Raw genomic sequence first — 20,409 nt, 5'->3', positions numbered from 1 at the left:
GCAAGAATTAATCTGCACAGAAGGCAGGCCTTTCTCTCTAAGTGTAAACATCCATTCTACCCTATTGGAGGGACATTAGATGGAAGGCCTGGTTTCCTGGAAGAACTCCCCTGGAACACTTTTCTTGTAGGACTGGTGATTTCTCAGGGCAGTGGGAGGGAACTAGAGCCATTGGAATTTGGGATATAGGAAAATAGTCTTATGTCCGTGGTTTTCAGTGGGAACCCAGTCAAGCACATTGTTGACATGTAACTTAATAGTTACAGCCCCGTTGCACGAGGGGGAAGGGGGGATGCTCTCAGGCCCAGACTGTTGGCTGTTGTCCCATAGCCCCCTCCCTTGCAATAGCAAAGGAACCCTCAATTTCTAGTTGGGCACACGACTTCCCAGCATACAGACTATATTTGTCGATCTTTCCTGAAGGTGCACCTGGCCCTGTGACTCAGTGCTGGCCAATGAGATATACATGGCAGGGTGGTGTGTAATTTCAGGGAGATGACCCTAAAACGAGGGTGACATTCTCCCCTTCCCTTTCTCCTTGCTGGCTAAAATGTGAACACGAGCCCAAAAATTAAACACCCCATCCCCCCCACCCCCCCCCCCCCCGCCATCTTGGACAGTGATAGGCAAAGAGAAGGAAGCAGCCTATCTTCCTGACTGTGAAGCCATCACACGGACCCTGGACGGTCTGGGCTTATATAAGCGAGAAATACTTTTTTCTCTTATTTAAGCCATTGTGGCTTTGGGTTTTCTGTCATCTTTAGTCGGATCTAACCTTCCGTCATTTTTAGATCAGCAACAGATGACTACTCTGTGCTGGGAATACTTTACTGGCAACATTCTAGGGAGTGCTCTGCTTTCTTCCAGAATAGTCCTTTCGCTTCCACCTGCTGCCCTTGGGCTCGCTGGAGGTTAAGCCTGGGTGTACAAACCTGAGTTTTTGCTGAAGGAGTGGCACCTGCTGCAGTAGCGGCCTCTCAGAACTTGTGTATGTGTGTTTGGGGGCCGGGGGGAGGTCTGTGCTTAGAGGGCTGTACTTGGAACTGCAAGGGGGATTTGTGCTCACGGTCAAGGTTAGGATGGTGATACACTGAGTGTAGTCAGAATGCTGCTGTGGCCCGACACTCTCTTAGTGGTCCCAACCCTGGATGCACTTTAAAATCATTTGGGAGCTTTTCAAAAGTACTGAAGCCTAGATGGATCCCATCTCAGATCCATTAAATCAGAAACTCTGGGAGGGGGTCGCCTGGGTGGCTCAGTCAGTTAAACGTCTGCCTTCGGCTCAGGTCATGATCTCGGGGTCCTGGGATCGAGTCTGCATCGGGCTCCCCGCTCAGTGGGGAGCCTGCTTCTCCCTCTGCCTCTGCCCCTTCTCCCTTCTCGTGCCCTCAATTTCTCTCTCAAATGGATAAATAAAATCTTAAAAAAAAAAAAAAGAAACTCTGGAAGGTGGGTCCCAGGCGTCAGATTTTTAAATTAAAAAATAATAACAAATCTCCCAAGTAATTCTGTGCAACCAGGATTGAGAACCATCTCTCCAAATGAACCATCTCTCTACCCCTCCACCATTTCCAATGGGAATAAAATAAACATGGAGGGGCGCGTACAACCCAGGGAAGCCTTTGTTAGAACCAGTGATTCTTCGGATCCTGCCCATGCAAACCTACCCTTTGTTTGTAGTTGTGAGTGGCTGGAGGTCACAGAACTACTGGATAATGAAGTTAAAAAAGCTATGAACTTTGTCTAGTTAGGGCTTTTAACCCTAGAGCCTTCTGACCAAACCAGTGGCGAGCAACCTTTATTTGGACTGAAAATTTTAAGTTTGGTTTGAAAATAACCTTACTGAATCCCAAAGGAAAAAAAAATGTCTTGTCTTATGGCTAGGTTCAACTACCTAACCACTGAATAAAAAGAAGGCTAATGGTAAAGGCGAAACCATCCAATGAGGAAGATCTTATCCCCACTTTACAGATAAAGAAGCTGAGGCTGGAGAGGAGAAGTGACTCAATGAAGGCCACACAGGGGCTGGAACTGGTTTACTTCCATTCTGTGCAACATTCACCCAGCTCCTACTGAGCACCTGCTCCGGGCTGGCAGTGGCCGACCCAGCTGGAGAACGAGCCCAAGCTCAGCTGCTTTTCCCTGTGGCTGTAGGAGCTGCTCTCCATTTGCCACGGGAGGGTGTTCTGGGGCTGCTTCCTGCTGAGGGTCCCAGGCCTCCTAAGCACCAAGCCAGCCAGAGCCTGGTCTCAGCCTCCCCTCCCCACCCCCAGGCTGGAGGGGGCGGTGCTTTGCAGTTAAATCCTCTGCCTCCACTCCCTGACTATCCCTGATGGGCAGGAGCGGGTTGATGATCCAGGTTGGGGACCAGCGTTCTCAAAAGTTCATCTACACTGGGGTGGCCCTGGAAATGTGTTCTCCCTAGACCCTTTGATCTCAGAGCCAAAAGGCTACATTTGAACCCGGCTTCTAGGCTGTGCCACCAAGCTGAGTGTGGAGGTAGACGGCAGGAGGTAGTCTGCGGCCAGTTGTTACCCATTACAGATCCAAACAGTTCCTTCCAAGGGCTTGTCTAGCATGTTGTTGAGCCTTAATTGAGGAAAAATCTAGAGCCTCAGAGCTAATGATTCAAGCTGTGAGTGCGCCAGGCCTTTGGCTTCTCTGGCTCATTTCAATGGCTCCCTGGCCTTTTCATTGATTGCAGAAGCAAACCTTATAAAATTAAGGTTCTCGTTTAGTAGCAGTTCAATAAAGTCTCAAAGGATTTTACTTCTGCAATGCATTTTGTACCCATACTGCCTAGCACAGTGCCTTTTGCGAATGTAAATCCTCAATAAATATTTGTGGAATTGAAGTTGGTGGTTGGGGGAGATTTAAATTAGTGGCGAAGAGTTCCATTTACTTTAAATATGCCTTCTTGTTATACAGACAGCTAAGGTTTTAAATTTGGTTTTATAGTCTTTTGTATGACTTCTTAGGTTCAGCCTTCCCTTATTTTTGTTGAATTCTCCCTTCCAACCACCCAGTTATTCTATCATCAGATCAGTTTTAACCTTTACCATTCAGCCCTTCTTTGGGACTCCTTTATAAATTACACAACTAACCATGTGGATTGCTGATTCCTAAAATTTGCCAAACTTGGGGACTGTGTTCTCCACAATTCTTTTCATTCTATGAATTATTAAAAATTTTCCATGAACTTAATGTGATTTTGTTCAAATTGTAACTGTCTGGAAAAAACAACGCTTATGCCGGTGAGTCAAAAATTTCAATCTTAAGCTCTGACCTCTCCCCTCTGCTTATTCAACACGACCACTTAAACGCCAACAGGCATCTTGACCTAAATATGTCCAAAATGGAACTTTTGATCTTGCCTTTCTATCCTTGCCCCAAATCTGCTCTCCTCTTAGTCTTCCCCATCTATTTGATGGTGCCATATCCAAGCCAGAAACCTAGGAAATGTCTTGAGAGTTTCCTTTTTCCCACCACCTCTTCCCTGACACTCAATCCATGAGCAAATACTTTCAGATGTCCCTCCAAAATAAATAAGCTTTACCTCTGCAACAAATAAGAAACCTCTCTTGCTCAGAATACTACAGAGCTTCCTAACCAGTCTCTAGTTTTCTTAGTTCGGTCCTAGCAGGATATAGATGGGGTACTCAATTTGAAGACAGCCTCTCTCCTGATAGCCTGCTGAAAATTCAACTGGCTGAACACAGCTAGAAGCCAGAGGGTAGAGTCTATATAGGTCAGCCTCCTGAGACACAGGTGGAGAAGGTAGAGCAAATCTACAAGAGCAATGGAAGATATTCAGCATATCTATAGTATATTCTCCACACAGTAGCAAGAATGATGTTTTCAAAGCATACATTGGATCATATAATTCCCATGCTTAACAGCCTTCAATGACTTTCCCTGGTGATTAGAATAAAATCCAAACTCCCAGAACCCTGGCCTGCAAAGCCCTCCATGTTCTGGTCCCTGCCCTGAAGGAACTTTTGAGACTGTCTGACTCAAATTTTAACTTCATTCATTCATTCGACAAATTTATTCAATACCAAGCATGGTTCTAGGTTCTTGGTTCTAGCAGTGAACAAGCAGAACCTGATACACCTCTGTAATCTTATACAATTCTCTCCTTGCCCTGCTTATTTCAGCCACATTGGTTGTGTGTGTGTGTGTGTGTGTGTGTGTGTGTTGTTTCTCCCACATGCCCAGCTTGTTTCTCCCACAGGATCTTTGCACTTGCTCTTCTCTCCACCTGGCCCACTCTCCTCGTACATCTTCTCATGGCTGAGTGTTTCTAATTACTCAGGTTTAATTCCATTCTTACCGCTTGGAGAATCCATCCTTAAACTCCTAGGCTAGGGTAGCCAAAGTAGTCTCTATTCTATTACCCTCCTTTTGTTTATTTATTATTTTTTATCTTTAAATAGCTCTTTTAAATAGCTCTCGTCCCTTTGGAAATTGTCATCCATTATCCTGGTAACTCTATGAAGAAAGGGATTTTGGTTCTTTCATTGCTCATATTAGTGTTTGAGAATTGCATTCAAAACTTTCCCCCAGTGTGATAGTGTTATATCTCAAATGAGAGACCTTAGGATTGGATGTCTCCATCTCTAGTTTTCTTCCACACCTTCTCTAATTTTTTTCTTTTAAAATTAATGATTTTTTTTCCCTAGTAAAAACGTGATCAGGGTATGAGCTAAATAAACAGTAGCTCATTTTATAATTGATGCTGGAGGAATATGACATTTAGGTATGGTGTATAGTACATCTACACTGGAGTGGAAGTGCAGTGTATTTTTCTTTGAGGGAAATACTAGCTGATTCATAAAATCATTATCCCCCTAAACCTCAAAATTACATCAAACCACTTTTCTTCTAATCTTTTGATTATAACTCACAATCAAATTCCCCATGGATCCTGTTGAGTCTGTGAGGCATAAAGAACATGCTCTTAAAGTTTCTGTTACCCGGTGACTGACGTTTTAGGCACTTCACTAGTGATGTTGGATTTGTAGGACTACAGATCTCTTCAATGCTTGATGGCCAAAGTTTTCTTTTTCTAAATATCTAAGAAGGCACATGGGCTTCCATTCAATTTGAGTAAATGCTCCCCAAACAAACAAGGAGCTGCATAAGAAGAGCTCTCTAATCTACGCTGCCCAGGTAGCACTTCTTAGTGAATGTGGCAATAAGGAAAAATGCAGATTAATTTTTATTAATAAAAATTTTAATTATATAAATAAAAAATTAACATTAATTAATAAAAATGCAAATTAATCCTCTCTTTCAAACTGAGGAAATAGATGAAGAAAATCATTGGTTTTTTTAAAGGGTGGCAATGTAATAAAATTGTGCTATAGAGGGTGACCATTCATGAAACATAACCTGGTCAGGTTATCCCTTGGCAGATAGAACCTGCTTTAAGGGACAGACCCTCAGGGGATTCCCCTCAGTGCCCTGCGCAAGTCTGTGACCTTATGGTGACAAAGCAGCTACAACAGAATGTAAAGAAAATCAGCTTATTGTTTGGGAATTTGATCTACAGAGAAAACTTGTGGGACATTCTTAGCACCCAGGGGGTAAGGTTCAGACTCGTGAGAATGCCCCGGAGAGTGCTCACACTGGAACCCATGCTGAGCTGCCAAGCCACTGTTCCTTGCTGGCTTGCCATGGGGACAATGTGCCCTTCTCTAGGCACACAGATGCCTTCTCTGCTCAGAACTCTGATCATCTTGTTCACTCTGTGAGCAGTGCCCTTTGCCTCTTTGCCTATCCAGAAACCTTTAAGATGACTTTGAAGGCCCCATTCAAAGGCTCAAAGAATGAGTCACCACCCACCCTGCCTTAACCTGGAAGGGTACTGCGTGTTTCCTATAAGAGCTAGTTGTTTATGTGCCTGCAAACCAACACCCCCCCCCCCCCCCGCCTCCCTGCATGCACACAGGATTATGCATCTTTTGACGAAAGGGAATGCACTCCTCTTTCTATTCCCCAGTGTCTAGTGTAGCATCTGGCAAAGAGCATGCACTTCATAAATGTTTGTTGAATTGATGATTGGATGAACAAAAGATCCCCAAACCCAGATGTTTAAAAGACGTGACACACACAACCAGCTGATGGGCTGAACGTCCGCCTTTTATCGAGCTGTTTTACCATTAACCAGAAGCTGCTTCTATGGAAGTCAGCAGTGGGTTTTAGCCAGACACTGCATGTGCTCTGTTGGGTGCTGTGACCCTCCAGGCATGGTAGACAACCCTCTAGCTAAGCTAATACTGTCAGGGAGTTGGCTCTTAAACACTTGTCTCAGCTTTGCTCAAAAAGTTTCCTTGGTGTGTTTACATTGCTGAAACGGTGTTTTCAGAAATTTTTAGAAACCGTAGATAAAATTTCAAATTAATAAAGCTTCCAAAGTCTGTGACCACTTTGTGAACATGTTGAGATTACCTGATGAGGCTGATAGTTCTGAAGTGAGAAGCAGCATGCAAAGAAGAAAATTTTAAGAGAACAGCAAGAGAAATTTAATAAAACTAAATGAAAAACGTTTGCCTTTATGAACCATTTAAAATGATATTGTGGTATGAAGAGGCAGATCTCTAGTAAGGGGTATTATTTTTAAATATGTGCCATAAATAGAATAAATCACAAAAATATTATTTATGTTGCTTATCTTCACTGCCATACATGTTTCATGATATAAGATCATAGATTCATTAGTTTTATAAGAAAGTAAAACATATACAATAAGGGGAGCACCTAAAAGTTATGTTTCTTTTTTTATGATTCATTTATCTTGAGGGGAGAGGGGCAGAGGGAGAGGGAATCCCAAGCAAATTCCGTGCTGAGTGTGGGCCCCCACTCGGGGGCTTGATCTCATGACCCTGAGATCATGACCTGAGCCGAACCATGAGTTGGATGCTTAACCAAATGAGCCACCCAGGTGCCCCTAAAAATTATGTTTCTGTACAAAATACGGTGGCCTAAGTGTCTTGTATTTTTAAAGATTTTCCCATGATCAGCATACTAATAAATTCTGCCTGTATCGACACCTTTGGTTTCATCTTGGTAGCTTCATTTACCGAGGGCTGAGTGCATATCTTTCGTCCCTCAAGTCACATTATTGAGCCCAATACAAAGTGACGTTTATGTACTTTCCAAGGTCAACTTTCTAGTTTCAACATAAGATGCTCTGCTTGCAGTTTCTAACTCATTACATTCCTTTCTTCATTCACGCATTCATTCTTTCATCAAAGACTTACTGAGTACTTGCTGAGTGTCAGGCACCCTATGAGGTGCTGGGAGTTTAAGATGACTAAAAACTGGTTACTAATCCTCAGGTAATTGCAGTCCAGTGAGGGGTTAAAATTATTATCAAATGTGATCAGCTTTACAAAAAAAGGAATACAGAGGAGAGGCAACTAAGTCTTTATGGAAAATCAGGGAAGACTCTACGGAGGAGGGTTGGCCAGGGAGATGAGGAGTGCCGGCAGAGTCATAATATGTGTGCACAGGGTGTGAAGGAACATGGCATCTCCGAGGAGACCTGAGAAGGTAGAGCACAGAGTTCATGGGGAAGTTGCATTCTGAAAATGAGATTAAGAAGCAGGGTGAGGGGCAAACTGAAGGTCCTTGGGCATATCTGGACAAAATCTCAAGACCATATGGTGTCACTAAGGATTTTTAAAGTAGGGGGTAACATGGTCCAGTTTGCAGAAAATGATTCAGGCAACGAAGGCTGATGGGTTCTACTACCCTGTGAGATATTAATAGGTATACCATGGAGAAAAGGTTTCCTGGTCCAGTGAGTCTAAATAACACTCCATACCATCTATTTGGGGGCCCTCAGCACACGTTAATATTTTAAAGGCTCAACAGAGGCATGTAGTAAATAACCAGTGACCCCAAGCTGGGGCACAATGGATGAGAAATATGACAACGCAGGGATACCAAGTAAAAGGCTGTTTGTAATGGTTTGGCTCATTGTGAGGACTGGAACCAAGGCAATGGGCTAGAGAATACGCTAGAAGGTGGTGTGACCCAGGAGGGAAGACTGGGTCTGCTGGCAAAGGTGGTGGGTAGCTGTGTTTTTGAGCTTGGTGTTAGGCCTTTGGAATTCAAGGTGACTTGGTGATATGCGAGACTAGGAGGATCAAAAGATAATTCGAGAGACGGTGGCTGGTCTACAACAGAGGTCAAACTGAGCCACAGTGAATTAGGGCTCAGAGAAATAAAGAAAATGAGGACTGGAATCTTGCTCAAAATGATTAAATGAGGACAAAATTTCTACCCCAACCATTTTGTGGATTAGCATTGCCTGGAAGTACAGTGTATCTTCTGGGTTTAATATTCCTGTTACTATATGAAGCATGGGACTGCACACCCACTAAAATCCAGGGCAATTATTACAAAGAACGTTCTACTGATAAATAAATAAAAGTGAAAACACCGCGCATGTGAAATTTTACTTCTAATCTCTGTTCTGCTTACATTGATTGTTAGTTCTAAAGGATCAAGTGTCCATTTTCTTAAAAAACAACTACTAAAAATGAGATAAAAACATCCTAACAGGCTTTTTTTTTTTTTTTCTCCCTGGATACAACATGTTAAATAAGCATGGTTTCTAAATTATGAGGATTTATATTTTAGTCACTGGACTATAACAAAACTGATGACTCAATTGATTCTTTCTGCCAGTCTTCAGCCCTCAAATCGGGACCAAATCATTCTTTTCTGTGTGTTTTAATCTAAAAAATGAAAAAAATGAATTCTCATGCATTTGTAGTTGTCATTAAAATTCCTCTTTTTTCTTCCTATCACCGGCAGGGACTCTTCTTGCATATACCTTTTTATACAGCTACGCTATAGACATTTTGTATTGTAACCCTGATTTAAAAAAAATTTTTTATACGGAAATGGCCACATAATCACAGTTTTAAGCAAGGGAGAAAACAGGGGCCATGGTGATTGTTTCAGCCTCTGCACAGATGTGTGCAGTATGTGTGTACAGTTGGGTGGGCACAATCCTAATCATAAAACGTGTGTAATACAGAGAAATATAAATGGCGCTTCAGAGTGGCCTCCCTAATTCATTTCAGTTAACCCTTTGAGCATCTATCTCTTTTCCTCTCATTTCTCTTTTCAATTTATTTCTTAGAATAAAAATTAATAAAGGTTGACTGCATACGAAGCTCACAGAGAGTGGTGAGCAGAGTGATAGTAGAAGGCAGATTTTAATCTCAAGGATCTCGTGCCAATAGAGATTAATGCTTAGTCAGCCCATAATCCAGGTACAGACTATAGTAGGCTGAGCAGTGATATCTGTGTCCTAATCTCTGGAACCTGTGAAAATGTTATTTTACACGGTAAAAGCGACTTAGCAGATGTGATTAAGCATCTTGAGATGGGGAGATTGCCTGGATTATCCAGGTGGGCTCAGTGTCATCATAATGACAGAAGGAGGAAGAAGGAGGGCAGAGTCAGAGAGAAAGGACAGAATCAGAGGTTGGAGTGAAGCGCTTTGGAGTTGGAAGAAGGGGCCATGAGCCAAGGAAGCAAGCAGCCTCTAGCAGCTGGAAGGTAATGGATTCTCCCCTAGAGCCTCCCGAAGGAACGTGGGCCTGCCAACCCCTTGATTTTCGCCAAGTAAAACTGATTTCAGACTTCTGACCTCCAGAGCTATAAGATAGTAAATTCACATTGTTGTAAGCCACCAAATGTGTGGTAATTTGTTATAGCAGCAACAGGAAACATGCAGAGATTAACTGCCCTGGATAAGGCAACAAATAGTGACTTTTATGTAAACTGCTGACTTTCGGGCTGGTGTCAGATTTCCTCACAATTTCATACTTTGGAGTAAATGGTAAAGAGGTCTTGGGAAAGCCAAATTGCAGAGTGGAAAAGAGAATGGGTTTTGAAGCCTCCAAGCCCCCTTTGCTTTGATTGGCTATGTGAGCCGGGACAAGGACAACCTCTCTGAGCCTCCTTTCCTTGCAGGGTTGCTGTGGGGATTAGAAGAGAAAATGTGAGAACAGTAGAAAGAGTTCTGCTACATGAAGTTGGAATTCATGCTAACTTCACAGTGCTCTACGTCCCTCATCCGTGGAATGGGGAGGACAGTAGTAATGGTCATATAGGATAGTGAGGATTGAATGAGTTAAATCTGTAAAGTGCCTAGAACTGTGCTTGAAACATAGTAAGTGCTGCTCTTATTAAAAAGAAGGTCCTGAAATGGGGCAAGTGCTCAACAAATAGACTGGCAGATTTGCCATGCAACTTTCCAGCACTAAGCCCTATGCTTTACATACCTGCTCTGAGGGTTATGGTGTCTCACTGAGACTTGGTCTCTGTCTCATTGACCTTATGGTTTAACTCAGAAGTTACAGGAACGTGCCCATCCAGGTAAGGTAGTATGTGACTGGTCCATGAGCAGCACTGACCATGAACATCATGTGGCTTCAGTGCAGGAGGATAGTGGAGGAGTCCTGGTAGAGGAGATGGGACTCCCGCCCAGTTGGACAAGCAGAGGGGAGGGGAACTGCCTGTGGGCAGGGACAAGCATGGGCAGGCAGGAATGTACATGCAGGGGTGGGAGAAGCATGGCGGGAGATGGGTAAGAGCTGATGTGCAGAGGGATGAAGGCCTGACTAAGCCATCTGGCTTTACTATATGGCAATGGAATGTCCCTGAAAAATTTCCTAGCAGAATACCATCATGATCAAAGTGTCTTCGATGGACTTATGACATATATCACAGTGGTTCTCAATCATGGTACTGTACCATACCAGTGGGATATGATCCCTAGTGAGGTGTATATAAAGTAACACAAGCCAGCACCAAAGATGATGATGATGATCATGTTTAATAAATTAGAGAAGATTCAGGATACCTATGCACTAAATATGTGTTTCAAAAGCCAACTAAACACAAACCAACAAGGTATTTAAGCTACACTGATAAAGATAAATAAGTCATTCACACAAGACCAGAGATAAAAACCAAGGGATGCAGTATCAAGTTGTTGAACTGAAATAAAGAAGGCCCCCTAAGCCAAAGCTAGAATTTGATTTTTGTTTCATTTTTACTGGTTTCTAAAATAAAATTTTAACATATGTACCTGGACTGCATGCTAGTCCTCTCCAGACCTGCAGAATGGGTAACTGTTGGCTACTTGCCAGTTGTCAGGCAAATGCTCTATAAAAGACAAGGGAGGTTGCATTTCTACCCGGCAAATGACAATTCATGTGGTTATGCTTTTTTTTCTTCCAGGAAAAACGTGTAACCATGAAGTCAGTGGTAGCCCAGTGTTCAAAGGGCAAGGAGAAGGAGTCACTCCCCTCAAAAGCCAAAGTTCATCACGTTACTATGTCGTCTTTGAATGAAGCATTTGCCACCGCATCTGCTTTTCTTTCATCTGAAGAAAGACTTAAGGTGGGTGTTGAAGGATTAGAGACCTCAGCACTATCCTCTAGTAGATCCAGGTAGAAAAGAGCATATGAGTGCACAGCAGGTTCCCTTCTTCTAAGAAGGACTACCAAGGAACCAGGGGGCTAATCGGGCAAATGGACAGTCAATAGCTGGTGTCTTTTACTAAGGGGGGTCCTAAGACAACAGCCAATTAGCTTGGAGCCCCCCAAGTTACTCCTGATTTATTTCACCATATGGCATAAACAATGACTTCCTTTCCTTTAACAAGTGTTTGATATTAGCTGATTTTATCGAACAAAGCTTAACTAAAAATGTATTATAGGAAATCATGTAAGAAGAATAGTCTGTTGTTTCCTCTAGGTTTAGAAAGATTCTTAAAAATGACCAAGGATTCTTAAAACAGACCCTACACACCACATGCCTAATGGGTTTTCTCTAGAGGATAGAATCACTTTCTATGTTCTTTATTTTTTATTACGTTTGAATATATTTCACAATTACTATGTATTACATATAAAGAAGACACTTTAAAAAAAAAGATCTTAATAAGGTGTAGTTAGTAGCTCATTGGATGAACTTCAAAGGGCTGTTTACTATTAGTTTCCTGATCTGAAAAATGAACTTAAATCTGACTCAACCTCAAAGGCCTCTCCTTAATGGAAGGAAGGAGAAAAAGTTTTCAAAATAAATTTGTGTCTTAACATGCCTAGGAGATGGAAAATGGAAGAATAATTGACTTTTTGGAAATCTGTATTAAATGGGGACAATGGGCGTGGGGGTGGGGGTGGGGGTGGGGGTGGTGGTGGTGGTGGTGGTGGTGGTGGTGTGGTGGCAAAAGACCAAAAAAGGTCACGTATATGGATGTGCTCTAAAAAGTGAGGAAAAAAAAGTCATAGGTCACTGCCATTATTCAGCAACAGGAGTGGCTATTAAAAAGAGGCTGGGGGCGGGGCGCCCTGGGTGGCTCAGTTGGTTGAGCATCCCACTCTTGGTTTCAGCTCAGGTCATGATCTTGAGATTGTGAGATCGAGCCCTGCAACTGTCTCTGTGCTCAGCAGAGAGTCTGCTTCAGATTCTCTCTCGCTGTCCCTCCTCCTCTGCCCCCTCCCCGCTCTCGCATGCTCTCTCTCTCTCTCTCTCTCAGATGAATGAATGAATGAATGAAATCTTAAAAAAAAAAAAAGGTTGGTGTTTCATTGAGTTTCACTGCTAGGTCAGTATGAGAACCCATAACCATAAGACATTATATAATATATAAAGTCAGAATTTTCAGGGCATGTGGGGCAGTATTCTTGATCTAGTCATTCATTTTGTCATTCAATAAACATTTTATCCAGAACTTACTATGTACCTAATAGAGTCATGCATTAATAATCTGATGACTTAATACAGCAATGGAGGTTGATTTGGGTTGATTCCCGGTCTTGTCTTAGGGTTGGCATTAGTTAGTGGTGCAGTTTGAGGTCATGGATTCATTTTAGTTAAAGCTAACAGTATAAATATACTAGAACCAGGAGACCTGGGGTCTCAACCAGGCTTTATGATCTTGGCAAGGCCATATCTAGGCGATAGTTACATCATGTGTAAAACAAGGGGACTCATATATAATCCCTGATGGCTCTTTTGGCCATAGTAGTCTGCAACAATGAGGTATAGGGGAAAGGATCACATAAAACTGGGTTGATGGCCAACCCTAAATTTGCTACCTGTATGAGCCTCAGGTCTCTTAAACCTAAAATGAAGATAATACAACTGACTTTTCACTGATTGTTGTGAGGATTAACTTCAGTTAGGTGTGTAATAATATTTCTTTCTTTTTTTTTTTTTTAACAATGCTGGTACATAGGCATTCAAAATATATAATATCCTCTTGATTTCCACAAACCATCACATAGGAGCATGGTATTTATGAGCTTAGCCACATATATATTTAAGCTCTAAAAGGAAATAGTCAATATCTTTTTCCAGATGCTTTATATTTTAGAGTTTTGCTCACTGATTACTCTTTGATTCATTGAGTGCTTTACTAAATCCTAGTCCCAAGATGAGCAGAGAGAAGGAAGGGGCTCTGCCAAGTGATAGTGGAAAAGCATCCTTTGGTGCATGGCAGTCTGGAAATGGCAGCCCCCCCCAACCCCGGCACTAAGGCAAGGGTGTGTAAGCTGCTATGCCCGCTCAATTGGATAACCATATAATTTATCATTTTAGTTGGGACACTTAAAAATTTTTTTAAGATTTATTTATTTTTAGAGAAAGAGAGAGCAAGGGTGAGTGGGGGCAGGGGCAGAGGGAGAGAATATTTAAGCAAACTCTCCACTGAGTGTGGAGCCTGATGTGGGGCTTGACAGGGGGCTCAATCCCATGACCCATGAGATCATGACCTGAGCTGAAACCAAGAGTTGGACACCTAAATGACTGAGCTACCCAGGTGCCCCAACTGGGGTAATTTTGAGAGTGAAAAACTGTTTTAGTAAAACTGGGATAAACTGGGGTGCATGTCCCTCTCACCTTTCAGGCTTACTTTTTGTGACCATTGTTGTCACTTTATAGGTACCTCTGATAGCCTCATGGAGAAGAAATGAAAAATAAGGTTCTATCCAAATAATCTAAAATTTCTCTGTTTTTTGAAGGCATGGAAAAAATTACTTAACTGAAGTTTGATAAATACATATTAATTTTAGATAGAATATTATGATAAAATAGTTGTGTTTGTATTATTACTATGTATGCTCTTGAGGGGGGTCAGTGAAGTTTCTCTGTAAAAGGACAGAGTAAATATCTTAGGTATTGTAGGCTAAATGGTTTATGTCATAACCATGTAGTTCTGCCCCTCCAGGGCAAAAGCAGCCATGGACAATACATAAAAGAATGGGCATGGCTGTGTTCAAATAAAATTTCATTTATAATAACTGCTTGTGAGAGGGATCTGGCTTTGGGCTGCAGTTTGTCAACCCCTGCTTTAAAACAATAGTTCCTAGATTTTGGAATTCACAGGACCAGGAAAATTTTTAAAATGCTGGAATTGATTTGACTTCTAATCTGTTATTTTGGTAAGTAATTATATTTAAAAGAAAAAAAAGAAAAGTCATTGCCTATCACCTTGGCCTCTTAGGATTTTAAAACAGCAAAAAACTTTTAGAAAGGGCACAAATTCAGAGCAAATTTAGCTTTGTGGAAAACCAACCACATTGTCCTTATTTTTAAAAAATGTTTTCTTAGTTTGGTAAAAACTTTGTTGTGAATATACTTGGTTTAACAGATGGGTCTTGAATTGCTTTGGGAAGACACTGGTGTGGAACCATAGACAGAGCACAGTATTTATAATGAAAATATCTGGATTTGAATAAGGTTGAGAGAGTACTAAGAAGGGAGGGAGGAACAGACCTTGGACGTTCCTTTCACGGGACAAAACTCCTTGACGAGAGCGTCCCTTGCCCTGAATCAGAGTTGTGTACACAAACTCTAGTATCGAGTAACTTCAGAACTCACCGGTTGCCACTGTGCAGGGTACCAGGCAGGGGGGCAGTTGAAGCGGTTACAAGCTTGCACTGTGCTGGGCTTGGGCTGACGGCACAGTTCATCGGCCAGGATTACGGTTTCATTCATCTCTCTGGAAAGGAGGTGGGAGCAGAAGACATCTCTGGTCTGCAGGCCAACCCCACAGGTGAGACTGCAGGGACTCCACTTGCCAATTTCCCACCTGGGAAGAAATCAGAGAGGCCGAGGACATCCTTAGTACCTGTGCAGAGAACATCATGACATCAAGTGTTGCCAAGAGAGTAAAAACACATACCTGGGAATGTGGGAATTTCCAGCACAAGACTGGCTAGGAATTCTACCCCAAGCCTAGAACGCATCCTCTCCTACATGCTCTAGAATTCATTTTGAATAAACAAAGAGGGTGATAAAATGGAATGTCCATTTTTACCCACAAAATCACCAAGAATGGTTGCAACCATGTCTATTTGGATGAAATATACAAACTTCATCAAAATAAGGCTACCGGTATGCTAGATATAACACAGGTTTGAGTGCAGAAAGGCTTTGGGCACTAGGTATTGAACAGCCTTTCTGCTAATCTGTCTAGTCCCCATTCTTAGCAAGACTGAAGAATCTGTGCTTGTTTTTCTTTGGCTTCAAAGTGAAAGGTAATTGGCTCCAACTTCCTTCAAACTTCCAACATAGCATAGAAATGTCTCTGTCTTATGTATAAATATCATCACTGCCTGGGACTGGAGAATGTAACAAAAGTAAAGGTTGCTAAATAGATCAGTCTTCTTGAGGGGAAATAAGTGGAGAGAATGGCTCATTATCTGGAAGTAGAAGTCAAATACACACAGAGGAGTTGAGTACATAATTGGCCATTCCAAATGGCCAAGTCTTGAGAAGTACATTTACAGTGAGCTGAGGGCCTATAAAAACAATCCCACTCCATTTCCCTGTTGATGCAGCCATCAGAATGGGAACGATAAGGAAAAAGCTCAGTTGCCTGGGCTTGGAGTAAGAAGTGTTCTTTAATCATCAGTTTTGGAAAGTTCTATTTACAATATGAGGCACAGAAATTCTACAAACAGAAGTTAGCCAAGGAAAGCATGGCAAGTAGATCCTTCAGTAGCTAGGCCTTCCTAGCTTTTGTAGCTAGCCTTGAAAATTGGCTTAAAAATCTTTGGCCTTCACATTTTTTATCAGACTGCAAAACAGAGTACATACTCTCTCGTTTTCTTTCTGTTACTCTGATATGTAACTACCTTACTAACCCCTATTGCCACTGCCTCCTTTCATCTATCCTGTGTTTAAGTCATATGTGTAGCAGACAATTTCATTATTCTCAACTCACGCCCCCTGGTTCTCCAGCTCTGTCTTTACTCAAGCTGTTACTCTGAATTTGGAATACGTTTTGTCATTTCCTTGCCCATCCTTCAAAATGTCTTTATTTCTGGGTATCCCAATTTGGTCCATGTTCAAAGGATGTGTGCCTGCTTCTAGATGGTTAATGTACATGGTTAATAATTTCTTGATAAATGAGCAAATGGAAGGGACCTACCAGCAGAGTGGGTGCTTTACACCCATTTAATTACCTCCAGAACAACATGAGATAGACTCTACTGATTTCCCTCATTTTATAATTGAGGAAATCTGAAAATCTAAGAGGTTGACTTGCCCCAAACCCGTAATTTGTAAGTTGTGAATTCAGGATTCAGACTTGGGTGTGTTTGGCTCCAAAGCCTTAGTCTATTCTATTGTACCACGCTGTCTCCAGGAAAACTGTCCTATAAACATTCACAAAATTTTAAGTCAATAGAAGAGGAGAGGCTGAATTGAATATATATTTCTTTTAGATCGATCTTTGTGCGAATTTCTATAAACTTATTTTTAGATCCCTAGTTTGGGTAAATTCCTAGCTTTTAAAATGTTGTGTTTTAAAATATATCCACACATTCTTTGCCACCTCTTCCTTCTAAAGATGAAGCCTTGAGTCGGGGCTGAACTTAGTGGCTCACTTGTAATGAATAGGATGAGGCAGAAGTGAGGGTATGTGACCTCTAAGGCTAAATCATAAAAAGGATATATTTCCATTTGGCTCTTTGCTCACTCTGGGGGAAGCCAGCTGTCATGTCATGAGCACACTCACTCAGTCTTCAGGAAAGTCCACATGCAAAGGAACTGAAGCTGTTCACCAAGAGTTGGCACCAACTCGCCAGTCATGTGACTGAGCTACCTTGCAAGCCGATCCGCTGGACCCAGTCTAGCCTTCAGATGATTGCACCCTCACGAGAGACCTCGAGGCAGAATTGCCTTTCCAAGGCGTTCCCAGATTCCTCACTCATTAAATGGTGAGAGGTAAAAAACATTTATTTCTGTTGTAAGCTACTAGGATTTGGGGAAATTTGTTGTGCAATAATAGACAACTAATACAGCATAACCCCCACTCAAAACATGCATATGTTCATCAAAAGACATATATAAGAATATTAAAAGCAGCACTACTGATAATAGCCCAGATGGGGAACAATCCAATGTCCATCAATAGTTGAGTGGATAAAAAATTATGATATAGTCATACAAGAACACTGAACAGTGAGAATAAACTATAACAACAAGCAACACAGATGACTCTCACAAACATAGAATTGAGGAAAGAAAGCTACAAGAGCAAAAATCATACTGTGCTCCCATTTATATAAAGTTCAAAACTCAAAACTAATCTATGATGTTAGAAATCAGGTTGGGGGTTACCCTTGGTGGGCAGTAACTAGAAAAGGGCGACTGGGGGAGGAATTCTGGGATGTTATCTTGATCTGGATCCACTTTGTGAAAAATCATCAAGACATACAATGTACGATTTGTGCACTTTTCTCTATGTTTGTTATGCTTCAAAAAGGGGTGTTCTCCCCCCCACTTTTAAGTGAAATGTTAAAATGTTGTGGCTGTGAAACAAAATCCAACAACCATGCTCAATGCCAGTGACCACAACGTGTGTGTCTCATAAAGGAGCTGCCTACACAGTGAACGTTGTCCAAGGTTGAAACCTGTCATAGCACAGGCTCTCCACTTCCACTGCCGCCATTCCTGCCTCCACCTCTGGCAGAAATTCAGTCACTGGGACCTTGAAGCAGAGGCATTTTGGCAGCCATGAGGTCACTTCAACACTGTTCGTCAAACTCACAAAATAGACATATCTGCTTACCCATGATAAAACCACATTGCATTCCCAAGGGAGGAGGTCAGCAGAAGCTATCTGTGTATTAAGTACTTTGCTGATTGAAAGTATCTGAATCAACTTAGGCCAAACAAAAAAAAAAAAAAAAAAGAGAGAAAGCAGACTCCCCTCTTCCCCCCCACCCCCTATTTCTCTGCAGAGGGGCTACATTTGTGAGCCTTGGGTCTGGCTGGCTGCTGATAGAACCTTCCTGCATTCTGTGTATTTGGCTGTTTCTTGAGGGAGTGCAACAGGCCAGGAGGGAGGAGAAAGCCTGGAGGCAGGATTGGCTGGCTTGCAGCCTGTGAGGCACTTACAGGCCTTCCCTGAGATTCTGGGGCCTGGCTTTCCCACAAGCCCGGTGATGGGAGGGGACAGGAGCTCAGAGGATGAGGGCATTAGTGCTTTTCCCTCTACTTTGCCTGGTTCACTTTTACTCATCTTTATGTCTTCATTGACAGTGGTACTTCCTCAGGGATGAAGTCCTCAACTTGGTAAAATTTGCCTGTTATATAGTCTCACTAATACCTCCCCCTTTGGAAATTTTCAACACGTAATAAAATTACTGTGGTAAGCCCACAACATAAGATACCCTCTTAACAAAATTTTAAGTGTACAATATAGTATTGTTGACTATAGGTACAAAGAGCTCTAGAACTTACTCATCTTGCTTAACTGGAACTTTGTGCCTATTGATGAGTAACTCCTCATTTCCCCCTCCCTCTAGCCCCTGGCAACCACCATCTATTCTTTGATTCTATGAATTTGATTGTTTTAGATATCTCATATAAGTGGAATCATGCAGTATTTGTTCTTGTGTAACTGGCTTAATTCTCTTAGCATAATGTTCCTGAGGTTCATCCATATTGTCACACATTGCAGACTTCTTTTTTAAGGCTCGATAGTATTTTACTCTATGTATACACCACATTTTCTTTATCCATTCATCTGCTGGAGGACATTTAGCTTATTTCCACATACTGGCTATTGTGAATAGTGCTGAGTGAACATGGGAGTGCTAATATCTCTTTGAGATCCTGACTTCAGTTCTTTTAGATAAATGCCCAGAAGTGAGATTACTGGATTATATGGCAGTTCTATTTTTAATTTTTTGAGGAACCTCCATGCTGCTTTCTACAGTGGCTGCACTAGTTTGCCTTCCCACCAACAGTGCACAAGGGTTCCAGTTTCTCCACATCCTTGCCAACACTGTGGTCTTTTGCTTTATTGGTGATAGCCATCCAGACCAGTGTGAGGGGATTATCTCACTGTGGTTTTGATTTGCATTTTCTTTTATTATTTTTTCTTTTTAAATTTTATTTATTTATTTATTTAGAGAGAAAGAGAGAGAGAGCAGGTGGGGAGGGGCAGAGGGAGAAAATCTCAAGCAGGCTTTGCCCAGCACGGAGTCTGATGTGGGGCTCAATCTCATGACCCTAAGATCATGACCTGAGCCAAAATCAAGAGGCGGATGCCTCAATCAACTAAGCCACCCAGACACCCCTGATTTGCATTTTCTGATGATTAGTGATGTGGAGAATTTTCTATATACAGTTGGTCATTGGTAGTCTTTTTTGGAGAAATGTCTTGCAAGTCTTTAGCCCATTTTTAAATTGGGTTATTAGATTTTTTTGTTGTTGTTGTTATTGAGTTGTAGAAGTTCCTCCTATGTTATGCAGATAAGGTCTTTATCAGAAATATGGTTTGCAATTTTTTTCTACCTGTTACTCTGTTGAGTGTTTTCTTTGCTGTGCTCAGTGAACCTGTAATCTGACTACCCTGCTCCACTGCTACCTTGATGAAAGCATGGGTCAATGTTTATTTTGGTTTAGCACTTGTTATGGGTTCAAGTGTATCCCCCTGAAAGGTATGTTGGAGTCCTAACCCCCAATAACTCAGAATGTGACTTTATTTGGAATGGGGTTATTACAGATATAATCACTTAAGGTGAAATCATACTAGAGTAGGGTGGGCTTTTAATCCAGTACGAATGGTGTTCTCATAAGAAAGGAGAGAAACACTCAGGGAGAATGTCATGTAATGACAGGGACAGAGATTGCAGTGATGCATCTACAAGCCAAGGGATGTCAAGGATTGCCGGCAGACACCAGAAGCTAGAAGAGGCAAGGAAGGATTTGCCCTCATAGGTTTCAGAAGGAGCATGGCCCTGCTGACATCTTCATGTCTGCCTCCAGAACTGTGAGAGAATGCATTTCTATTGTTCTGTGTCACCCTGTTTGTGGTACTGTGTTATGGCACCCCTGGGAAACCAGTACATC

The 20,409-nt window shown here is 42.0% G+C and overlaps 1 protein-coding gene across 1 annotated transcript in view; it reads right to left on the bottom strand.

The window, feature by feature from the left end:
* The window catches only part of ADAMTSL1 (ADAMTS like 1), a 407,202-nt gene that overhangs the window by 148,309 nt on the left and 238,484 nt on the right, over positions 1–20,409 (bottom strand). The window contains exon 16 of the mRNA XM_073880850.1: positions 14,920–15,130. Coding sequence (XP_073736951.1) covers positions 14,920–15,130 — 211 coding nt within the window. The remainder of the gene's footprint in view (positions 1–14,919; positions 15,131–20,409) is intronic.

This window comes from Callorhinus ursinus, unplaced genomic scaffold, assembly GCF_003265705.2.
Source record: "Callorhinus ursinus isolate GAN/ISIS: 27379988/994484 unplaced genomic scaffold, GSC_fseal_2.0 scaffold39, whole genome shotgun sequence".
NCBI classification, from domain to species: Eukaryota; Metazoa; Chordata; class Mammalia; order Carnivora; family Otariidae; genus Callorhinus; species Callorhinus ursinus.
The sequence above is the reverse complement of the archived record's forward strand: the minus strand, read 5'-3'. Positions and strand labels throughout refer to the sequence as shown.